The sequence below is a fragment of the Maylandia zebra genome, linkage group LG11 (assembly GCF_041146795.1).
Source record: "Maylandia zebra isolate NMK-2024a linkage group LG11, Mzebra_GT3a, whole genome shotgun sequence".
Taxonomy (NCBI): Eukaryota; Metazoa; Chordata; class Actinopteri; order Cichliformes; family Cichlidae; genus Maylandia; species Maylandia zebra.
In genome coordinates this window covers 36,095,447-36,107,446 of record NC_135177.1, presented here as the reverse complement: position 1 = coordinate 36,107,446, position 12,000 = coordinate 36,095,447, and the positions used below count along the sequence as shown (strand labels likewise).

The window sequence follows — 12,000 nt, the reverse complement described above, 5'->3', positions numbered from 1 at the left end:
GTCGACAGGCCCCCTTCTTTCCCCTCTGTCTGCTCAGTGCCAGGACAGCCTCAGCTGATGGAGTCGGCTGGCTTTGTGCCGTTAGGCTGCTCACTCACACAGTTTGCTTTTATCCGGCTGGGTGTGTGATCGCTGATATTAATGACTCCTGCTGAGCTGTCCTTCTTTCTCTCCCTGCTTCCCACACGGGACCAGAGCGCGCGCACACACAAACACACACACCTATAATATGCACGCTCTAGTGGTGGTGTCTACCTCCTGCATGCTTCTTGTCAGTGAACTCTAAAAATACACTGGTTAATGCTAATGAAGTTTCCAGCAGAGTTTGTCTGCCTTCCACAGGCAAGCCTCGCTGCCATCTGTCTCCCTCACTGTGGTGCTTTACTTTGTTATCCCCCTCCACCCATCCCATCCCATTCCCCCCCCCACACACACACACACTTGATCAATCCCTGTACTGTCATGTTAAGCGTGAGAGTGTTTGGATGAGTTTTGTTTGGCAACCTCATAAAGCGGAGTTTATGATTCAAAACTGCAAATGAACAGCTATATATAGGGTGTTTATCATCGATACTGTATGTGTGTCTGTGTGTGTGTGTGTGTGTGTGTGTTCCCCTGCCTGCCAATACTCCAGGGGCTTTGGGACTCCTGGGTGTTTTCACTGTTTTCTGGTAAGAAAAACATACTTTTTTGTCTGTTGTCATGAAGTCTGTGTACACATTAAATTCAGTTAACCTAAGACATTTTGTGATGTGCATTATGACCAGTAAATTCACACTTTGTGTAAAGAGATTTCCCATATTGAACTCTGGTTACAGGTGTAGAATTGCAGCATATGTGAACATCAAGTTGTATGAGCCCCTTTTGGGGTCCTAAGGGAGCTGCCAAGTTTGATGAATTGCCTCAAGTGAATAAAAAAAATCAGGGCATGTGTGCAGACCTCTGTAGCCCACTCTTTATCTCTGCTTGAGGGCCGCATGAACTGCTGCTGACATTATGGACCCAAATCTGTGATCAAACTGTTGACGGTGTGGTGCTTTCAGTGAATTGCTCAGCTGAATCATTGTTCCTTAAAAGCCTGTCAACACACCAAATAGCGGCACTCATCTTGCAAAAAGAAAGCTTTTGCAGCCACACTAGCTACAGCCATACTAGCTATTCTGGATATTTTTCTACTATGGAAGAGAAGAAAAGTCTGTTGAGTTTGCTTTGGTGTGAAATGGGGATCCACTTTGCAAAAAAAATATCAGCGTCAGCCATCAAAGCCTGAGCTGAAATCTTGTCTACAGGGCTTTTGAAATGAACCTGAGCCGTCTGCACGGTGAATACAAACAGAAGCAGAGAGAGAGAAAAGTGGACTCATCGTGCAGCTTATCCGCCAGGTTGAAAAGGGAGCTTTTTTTTTGCCAAAAGGTTGATGCAGTGAAGCGAAAATGACTGCATCTGAGAACAGAGTGTGCGGCATTAATACTGTAAGGATATTTCCTCAGTAACCCATTTCTTTTTTGTCTCTTCCGTCTTCTCCCAAAACTCTTGATTTCCCTGCCACACTTTCCCGTTTTAAAACCTCTCTCTCTCTCTCCTCCTTCTCTTTCAGATCCAGAAATGGCACGGCTATTGTTTCTGATTCTTCTCTGTGCTCTTCCATCTCTCGTTGTGCCCATACATAATTCATCAGCTGGAGGTAATTTGTGTGCAGGAATCGGTGTGTGTGTGTGTGTGTGTGTGTGTGTGTGTGTGTCTGTTTACAATATGCAGTAATGGACAGAAGTAACTCCGCAGAGATTGCTAAGTGACCCGAATGAAACGCTGCAATTTGTGCAGCGAGGAAGGCGTCAGTTAAACTGATAATATATCATGTTGCTGTAATATATCTGCATTATCTGGAGACAGAGCTTTCTTTCTATGCGCTTATCGTCCTTCATTCTGCCTCCTCCTCCTCCTTTTCCCCCCTTTCCCCCAGGCTGTGCCATCATCCGGCCTCCCAGGGATGGTGGGATCCGCTATAGAGGCCTAACACAAGAACAGGTACAGAGAATCTGGTTACTGCAGAGTATTGAAGCTCATCATTCAAATCAATCACATGAGACTGCTGCCAGTTTGAAGATTTCAAAACAAGTGACACAGAAGTAGATTTGTGTCTGTTAAAAAATAAATAAATGTAAAAACATCTCATATAATTATTCACCAATATGCACCTGAAAATATAAAAACAGGCATTTAATAAATTTGAAAATGTGGTGCAATTAACTTTTCTTATAGATGGCTTTTTTTTTTGCAATGACTTGTATTAATTTGGTTATAAAATAGGGGTTTGAGGGTGTTGGGGAAAGGAAAGATTAATAATTAAATAAATTGATAAATATAAAATACTCCATAAATGTGTAAATATCATGTTAGGCCACCAGACGTAATATTTAAAAAAAGAAAAGACATAACTACTTTATAAAATGTGAAAAATGTGTATTTTGCATTTAATTTTCATTATTTTATAACAATAATAAAATAATGTAACAAATTTTTTTATTGCTTTTGGAAAATAAACAGAAAAATAAATAATAATAAATTTACAAACAGAGAAACAAGAATACGAAAGTGAATTAAATTAGAAATATCATTTTACATTCTGTAAATGATTTAATGTTGACTGTTGTGCTGTAAATCATGTACCGTCTACAGGTTTTACCTTTGGTGCATTTAATTCAAAACGTTCTTTTAAAAATTGTTTTTGAATGCTTATTTTTTTTGGGTATTTTCAATCCTCCATATCTTCTTTGAAGATGACAAAATTCACCGGTGATTAAAACTTTATGAAGAGAGAGATTTTAGCTAACGGCTGAATGATTTTACACAACACACTGACTAACTAGAGAACACATGTGAGACCTGGCAGGCTGCAGCTGTTGTTCGAAGACACCACGAAAGCCTGTGTTTACTGGAGGAAAAGGAAGTTTATAGCTCATAACCAGCAGAGAACATCTCAAACCTGTCGTCTGGCACTCCAGCTTTAAATGCTCAGTCACACATGCTGTACCAAACGTACGAACAATGAGCTGCGCTCTGAGGACAGGACAGTTTTGCCAAGACCACTTGCGAGCTTTTGTAACTGATAATGGCAGCGAACTGAGGTGTGACAGTGCAACAGCAATCAATAAGGGACAAATGTCTGTGTTGTCAGTAAGAAGTGTCCAAGTCAGTCCCGTTAATCACTGAGCCAAAATTTTACAGAAAAAAACCAAAAAACTAAAACGTAGCAGGTTCATTTCCTCTAGCATGAGTGACATGAAGTTATTTACAAATGAAAACTTCCAGTGTGAGTTTGACCATAGACTGTATATAAAAGATGAACTCGGCATTTTGAAACCTCAGCATTAGCATTTTGGGCACTGTCATGTTTTATTTTAATGAATTAAGTTTTTGAGGCAGAAATGGAAAATATTGGATAACAGGTTGGAGTGCTAAGTTATCGCCAAATGCTAGTAAGCTTGGTTGGTCATAAACTGTATGAGTGCAATGCAAAGACATGCATACCTGCTAATTTAATGGTAAGTGACAAACTAATACAATTCCAGAGTTTCACTCCGCAGCACTGAGGCACAAACTTCTTGAATGAGCTGTAGGTCCAGCAGACACCCATCAGTGGGAGCACCCACTGCACACCGGTCCTAAAGGGGGAAACTATCCATAGAGGGTGACACTGGTTTTATCAGTAGGCTGTAAACATGTTTATTTTTGCAGTAAAGTTGGACATAATGTGGGCGTTTATGTGGAGTTCTGCACATGGCTATTAGTGGAATTGCAGATTTTGGCACCGGCTTCATTTTTCAACCCAAGAAGTTTCTGCTTAAGATATAAAAATTGCATCCAAAACTTCCACAGCTCCCATATGCTCAACAGTCCCACAGAGCATGTTTCACAACCTTGAACATGACATTGTAATAGTTTCTCATGAGATTTAATGTAAAAATTTATAAAGCAAAAGATCCTTAATGATCTAGTTTAGCTCTAACATACGGCCCAACATGCTACCATGAAACTGGCTTCACATAAACATTCAACTTAACTGTTCCAAAAACTCTGCGATTGGGCTCTCAGAGATATTTTTTGCTGTAGCTGCATGCCTCGTTCCAGTTCAGTGACTTTCTGAAGCCTCTGTTTACTCGAGCTGTGTACAGGGTGCCGCAGCACTGTGCAAACTACAGCTACAACCTGGCAGGCCAAAATTTTATCAAGCGTTTAAAGTGATATGCCAGCTGGATTAAAGTGTGCATGGGGATGGATTCGTCCCACAGGCCTTGATTTTGATGATGTCGGCTGGAGTACTGTTATCTTAAAGTGCCCAGTGATATGAGTGTGTGGACAGGGCCAGTGCTGGAAAGTTAATTAGTACGTTTACTCAAGTACTTTACTAAAGTAGTGGTAATTAGGGATGGGTATCGTTTAGGTTTTATCCGGTGCCAAACCAGTACTTTTGAAACGGTGCCGGTGCTTAAAGAATGGAGAACACAAAATTGGTCCAAAAACCTCTCATGTTCAGCTGTTTTCCACTTTTTCTGTGGTCATTTTAGCCTTTTTGGCCAGGGTGAAGGGAGCATCTGCCATCAAACAAGAAGACAGCCGCATGTAGCTATGATGATGTTTGCTAGTTCACCTTACATGCATTAATGTAATAACGTGGTTAGCCTACTCAACGTAAATTACACACGAACAACATGAAGCTACTCACGCAGAGAAGAACGGCTGCTGCTGCATCATCATCCTCATCATTTCTGCTACACTGGCAGGGCTAGGGGCCAGGACTCTCCTCTTCGTGTTTTTGGGGATGTTGCATAACAGGCAACCCACCCGCAGTAGATGCGCTCGGTGTGAGGTCTCGCAGCAAGCTATCAAATACGGTGCATTTCTCAGCTTTTATAAAAAAACGCAATGCGTCGCCAGGTGTTTCATCAGATTCGAGGGGTTACCTCCTTTGCACAGTATCACCTTAAAGCACTTGTTGCTGCTGAGTTTGCATCTTTTGCTGTGAAGTACAGCCAGACTTTTGACCGCTTCGCTTTGGGCATTTTTAATCTGTAGCTCTGCTCTAAAAGAACGTACATACCTGGGCCCGCCTACTATCCTCGGAAAGGTAAAATGATTGGCTAGAATCCAAAGTGTATGACATCTCTGGGAAAAAAAAGCACCGAAGTGTGCGCTGCTTTTCGGTCTGGTTACTACCGTTTATGTCAGATGGCACCGGATACCGGTACCCATCCCTAGTGGTAATGCACTTAAGTATTTCCATGTTATACTACCACCTACTCGTACTATACTACATTTTGGATGCAGATGCACTTTGTAAAAATCCAATAATACTTGATTCTGTATATCAGTAAGATTTAAGTGTTAAACACATCAATGCATCAATAATTGTGATCTGGTAATTTATTATTCTTGACGTTAGAGTTGACGTTAGAGTTCATGCTCAAACTTTTTGACCCTTTACTAAACGCTGCTACATAAAGTGATGTTTAAACAGTAAAACAACACCACTTTTTGTGTATTATATCTGACTAAGAACGCAGGGCGGCACACAAGCCTGAAAATTGTTTTAAACATCTCGGAAACAGCGATGACTCTTTGCGCTTTGATGATGGAAACTTGGCAGTTTGATTGAAAGCATGCGTCACTTCAGTTTCTGAAGAGCAGTCCCTCGGTGGCTTTTAAACAGTCACTACAGTCACTGACGTGGGCAGTGAATGGGAACATGGCAGTGTGTTAAAAAATGATTTAAGGGCAAAGCGCACACACACGGATACACCAACCAGCTCTGATAACAGAGAGGGATCAGAACAGGAACTGGATGCTGAGCGATTCGATCAAATTCTTTATTTTTGGACTCTGAACGGTACCGAGGCGACCGAGTTGACACCAAATGAGAAACAATGAATCGGCTCAGTTGCAGCAGAAGTAGCTGAGCATGTGCTTATACAGAGATTATATGAAAGGAGTGTTTGGCAGTACTGTGACACTGAGAGCGGCTCAGGAAAAAGTCTATTTCATACTCAAAAATAAGTCACTTTTTACTTAATTCCTTCAGAAACATAAAAGACAATATAGACACTGGAAGTTCAAAGTCTTGTGAATATTTTAAAGGTTGAATGGAGTTTGTAGCGCAGTGTGAGTCAGAGGAGCTGAGCAGGTTAGAGTGAGCTGGGAGGAGTGTAAAAAAAAATGGAGGGTTAAACTTGGAGGGATTTTTAAAGCTGGATTTCTCAGCATGAGCCACGTTTATAGTGTCATTATTAGCAGAAATAATAATGATGCTTCAGAGAAAAATGCAGCAATGACCTGCTGCCATTAAGACAAATCCACTTTATTAACTAAAGTAAGATTGCCTTGTTGCTTGATATAAAGAATGATCCTGTTGTGATTGGTGTTCGTTTACACCACGTTTACAGCTTGGCTTGAGTAAGGCACCCTGTCTATGATGAGTAGTAATGGTATAATTTAAAAACACTGGTGGCCCTGCCAGGAGGCTGCTACCCCTCAACCTCCAGCCAGTAGAAATTGTTAGGTGGCACAAATCCTCTGGAAGTACAAGTTTGAGAACACATAATTCCCAGGTCTCAGTCGATCTTAGTGGGGTGCACATGAGCCTTAGTGACTTTATTCAGCATATCAATTCAAAAAGCACATGGCTAAGCAAGAACCAGGAATAACACGTGCTAAAATTCTAATAAACATAAACCACTGAGAGCGCAGGCATCTCCTACGCCTGGTATTATTGCTTTATGACCATTGTGGTTTTTGATTGTTTGTAAGTCAAATAGCCTTTTGATGCTGTTTTTGCTGGATGGTCATAAAATAAAAGTGTATCAGCTGTTTTTTTTTTGTTTGTTTTTTTTATCTTTTCCTCAGCACAAAAGAATACTGACATCTTTCTCGAGTTAAAGGTTTTCAGAAAATTTGTCCTGTGACCTTGACCTTGAGGTCAAGTAGATACACCTGTGTTATCAATAAGAAAATTCTACGTTGCCTGATTCTCAAATTAACGTGTTCACAAAGTTCTCCGACTATTCTGACTTCCAGCTCTGATTTATTCGCAGTTCCATTCAGTCAATAGTCAGTCAGCTGAAGCTGTCATTTACATCAAATTAGCGGTCGGCCTCACTGACCACTCAAAGCACTTAACAGCATAACCAGACTACAGAATCTCAAGCAAAATCTTAAAATGCCCCAGATTTCATTTTCCTAAACAGATAAACATCACTTGACAAACACGCCGAGTCTGACATTAGTTGGACAAACTATGGATTTTTATGGCTGAAGATCAGTTGAATAGAAATCGAGAGTTTAGTGGTTCCACATGAAAACTGTTGGTTTTTTTTTTTATAGCTTTAAAGGGAACTCTGTCCATTTGGAAAAACAAAGCTCCATCAATATTATCTGGTTATTACAACTTTAAGCTAATGGTTCAGTTTTAGAGAACTTACTGTATCACAGTGTTTCTCAAGCTGTGGGGCATGGAGCCACCGCAGGTCAGCTGGTGACGATCAGAGAAAAAACAGGACGGAAATATAATGAGTGTTTGCCTGTGCTATCATCCCGAGCTTTATTTCTCTAAAAATTCAACTTGGATCCCATTTTATTTTTAATGTTTTTGAAAAAAATAGTGTGTGGTATTATTAATGTTTCTTTTTCTCTTCTTTAAGTGAGGGTACGCCAGAACAAGTTGGAGATCCACTGACTTATCAAGTCATTCAGAATTTAGTGGCTCTGTGGAAAATCTTGAAGTTTTGCTTAAAAAAATATATGTTTCATAGGTCAGCCTTTGCTGCATCAATTTTATGAGTTTGTATATTAAACATTCATATTTTAGAAAAAGAAAAAAGTCAAAGTGCTTCAGACTTGCTATCGTGACCTGGTATTGCTTCAGCTTAGTTGCTGAGTTGTCTGCTCCTGCCAAGGTGTGGATAAAAGCACTGAGGTTGGCTCAGAGGGACGCCACTTCTCACTAGATCTCATCCTGCAGTTCCTGCTTTTAGCTAGTACTTAGTCCTAGCTAGCTAACATCCCAGCTAGCTGCGTGTTTGACACGAGCCTCTGTTGGGGTTGATGCCCGATTCCTTCTGAACAATGATTTATTTATTTATTTATTTATTTGATTAACTGGGTCATGAGATCTGCTGTAGAATTTGTGCAATACATTATGTAAACACCATAAGGCGAGTGCCATTTCGTTCCATTATATTCAAAAGGAAGCAGACATTTCTACAGCTGATGTTCCCAAAATAGGGAAGCTAGCAAGAAAACAGTCTGGATAGATAAACAGCTTTACAGGCCACAGGAAACATATGTCAATTTGATTTTTGGTGTAAACTGTCCCTCTTAAAGGTTGGGGGCAAAAAAAATCCAAAACACATTTTATTCTACTTGAGGATTATAGAAATACAGCCACACTATTACATCACATAGAAAAGATTTACTTTAGACACACATGTCTTCCTAATTCAGATAAATATATTTATCATCTTTGCAAATAGGTAATGGGCAAACTTTTGATATTAGAAGCTTTTTGGATTAAGGTGGCCACATTTCAAACTGATATCTAACCAATGGCAGATCTGTGAAGTTTGCAAATGTGACAACGTCCTAGATATGAAATAATATGGTGTTCTGTTGCAGTAAAGCCCCAAATGACATTTACTTTTACCCCCTCATTTTAGAATGAACGAGTAATGAATATACAAAACTTTCATAAAAGTGTCTCAGTCGTTACAACAGTTAATCCTTTAATGCCAAGAGTGTCATATTTGATCCATGAGATCTTCATCATTGTGTGATTTTTCTTTTTTAAAAACCTAACTCCCTTATATATTTGTTTAAGATAAACAAACTGAGAAATTAATGTAGCATAAAATGATCCAATTAAATCTCATTTAATCAAATTGATATTTAATTGAATCTTTTATTTCATTTGTCAGAGGCTCCATTAAACATTCTGCTTTGCAAAATTTGAATTTTCTAGCAGTTATTCCATCGTTCAGGCTTTACTGGGTTAAAATGATTGCATATGCACTGTAAACTGTAAACTGCAAGCAGTGAAGCTTTTCTTCAACATGAAAACGGTTCCTTAGTTTCAAACTGCTTCCTTATTGTTCGTTGTTCAAATGTATGTATGCAGCTATGACCAAAGCCATTTAAAATGAAACATAAACCTTTTTGGCTCGCATATGTTTCCGTCCCCTCACAGGCAGAGGAGATGTAATTCAGAGAGCGACAGCACATCAGTTCAGACAGTATCACACTAAAATGTTTTCCCTTGTCGAGCTTTACTGTCATGGCCATATGGCACTGTGACACAGAATGAAGAGGCTTCTTAAGTGAAGGAGAAAAACTTGCATGAGAGACCATCAATCACACTTTCCTTCCCCTGATCTCTCTGCCCCTGTTCTCGTCACAGATCCGCAGTGTGCAGATCCTGCCTGTGGATTATGAGATCGAGTACATCTGCAGAGGCAACCGAGTGATCGTGGGACCGAAGGTCAGGAAGTGCTTACCCAACGGCACGTGGACAGACATGATGCAGGCCAGCAGATGTTGTAAGTCCTCTTTGGTCTCATTCCCATTCCCTTTTCCTCCCGTTCCTCGTCCTTCTTTCATTTTTCCTTTTCCCCCTGCAGACAGATCTTGTGCACAATAATCAGCTCTTAAGTGTCACGTCTGCTTAATCAGCATCAAATTAAAACCACACTTACGCTGAAATGAAATCCCAGTTGTTTTGACAGTGCTTCACCACCCTCCCTGTTTACTCTTTACACAAAGGAAAGTGTCACATACTGTGCAGCGTTCACTGTTGCCGTCTCCAAAACCGACAGCGGTTTCCAAAGTAAAGTGAACTGATGCAGTCTGACTTAATGAAATGAAACCACACATTTTAATTTGTGTGGCTGCCAGCATTTGTTAGCATCATTTTAAAACTCCACTTCCCCCTTAGGGTGAAGGTAGCTCAGCACTGACATGCCATCACTGTTTAAGTTAAACCAGAGCCAGTCCAGGAGAACCATTCCACTTCCTGTTAAGACCACAGGGCTGCATTTCATCAGGGGCGCTCATGAGTAGAAGTGTATGGAGCTAAATGGGTAAAATAGTTATTTAATTTCATTTAAGCTTCGACAACTAATCTAAAAAATACGTCTAAATGGAAAAAAGAAAAAGACTCATGTCCTTTAGTGTTTCTTACACTGAAGCTGATTTAGCCCTAAAAACACTAGCAATCTGCTAATGCACGATGAACGGTACATCAAGGATTTACCACAGGACTTCCTCTTTTTAAAGCAACTTCTTAAAGTGATAAGGAGACATTAGAAAGATGGTTACATTTTAACAGAAGCCTCGACGCGTGCAGAAGAAGCAGCCAGTTGTGGGGGTTGAAAATGATGCTGTCTGCTGCTACAAATTCTCCGCTGCTGCTTGCTTCATGCCTGAAATTAAAATGGCAGCTTCTGTAAAGTGGCTTAGGTGCTGCGATGTCTCTAATACTCTCAGAAATATATTTCACCAACATCAGAACCAGTAACACAGAATCTAAAAATGCAACCGTATCTCTTGATCCTTTCTATCAAAAACAAAATGTTTGTCCCACAAAACGCATTAACACAGAAATGGCTCCAAAAGGCCCCATTTCTTCTCAACTTGTCTAAAAATCATGTTTTCTTGAGCATTTAGGGGCCGTTTGGTCAAAGTGGAACTTCACCCAAAGCTCTGAGCCTAACTCCATCCACTGCATAGTGAGAGGGGTGGGGAGAGGGTGTGAGAGTGATTTGCAGACTGCGTAAAATACAGAGCAGCACCCGAAAGCAATTCATTTCCACCTGCCACAGAGTTATGAATTCAAATGGAGGAATTTTCCCTCCAGAATCTTCCGAAACAGGCTTTAATGTGGCGGAGGATCACGGTGGTCGGAAGCCATATTCATTTAAGCCGTTAGTTCATGGACATGGTGACGTGATGTCACCTCAGCGTTAGGTTGCTGCCAGTCTGAGCCAGAAGTGATCATATTTAGACGACAGGGCCGAGTTGTCAGCTAACACTGATAGAGTGTGCAGATACTGAGACATGTCTCTACAGAATAATGAAGTAATACAATGTCACTCATCAAACACCGGAGCTCTGTTTTCTTGGGCGGTCTGTCTCACACCGCGGCCACATTGTCACACAATTCCATTAAAATGCTCCAAATGGTACCAACAGCACAAACACAGTGGAGCAGTCCAGCTCAATGATAGGACACCCATCACAGTAGCCACGCCCCCAACTTTAAGCCTCACCAGTATTCAGGTGGAGTTTGACCACCATACATCGATTACGAAAGGAGGAAACTGTTGTGGCCTCAAGATGTTTATTAGTACGTTTGGTTAATTTAACACAAGAGTCTGTGGTGACCGGCTTTGGGAGCCGGAGGAACTCCAGTGTTTTGGTTTCTTTCTCTCTCCCTCCGTCTCGCTATCAACCGGTCATCCTTCCTTCTCCAACTATGCGCTGATACATGCAGGTGTGAAGAAAGAACGCAGCGTGGCGATTTATTTCTACTCCCGACAAAATCAGCGAAACATTGCACCAAAATCAAGACACACAGAGTAAACTGTAGTGAATGAAGCCTGTGGATTAGTAGCTTCTGTGTTATAAAAGGAGTGTGGTTTATCCATTCAAGAAGAGCAACCGGAGGAGGTGTGCCGCCTACCCCTGATTAGAGGGCATTTTTATCTATTTTTATATGAATTACATGATGTACAGTAATCCCAAATGGTTGCTTCCATCTCACTGGCTTTGCAGCGTTCAGGATGATTGAAAACAGTCGATGGTATGTTGAGCTAATTCCAGCCTATTATGTGTTTTATTCCAGTACAGTTATATGATTTAGTTTGAAAGCTTTTCCTTAATGTTTAACACGATAGACTTGGGTATTTACACATATGGAGCATCATTTGTGCTCATTCGGAGTTTTGTTTGTGTCTG

The 12,000-nt window shown here is 40.7% G+C and overlaps 1 protein-coding gene across 5 annotated transcripts in view; it reads left to right on the top strand.

The window, feature by feature from the left end:
• LOC112431247 (gamma-aminobutyric acid type B receptor subunit 1) overlaps window positions 1-12,000 on the top strand; it is a 129,435-nt gene that overhangs the window by 1,463 nt on the left and 115,972 nt on the right. For 4 of the 5 annotated variants that reach the window (XM_076890283.1, XM_076890278.1, XM_076890279.1 and 1 more), the window contains 3 exons: window positions 1,598-1,684; window positions 1,964-2,028; window positions 9,446-9,584. In XM_076890283.1, the coding sequence (XP_076746398.1) occupies window positions 1,606-1,684; window positions 1,964-2,028; window positions 9,446-9,584 (283 nt within the window). In that variant the 5' untranslated portion in view covers window positions 1,598-1,605. Of the gene's footprint in view, window positions 1-652; window positions 672-1,597; window positions 1,685-1,963; window positions 2,029-9,445; window positions 9,585-12,000 lie in introns of those variants that run through there. The other variant, XM_076890281.1, reaches the window with a different exon arrangement.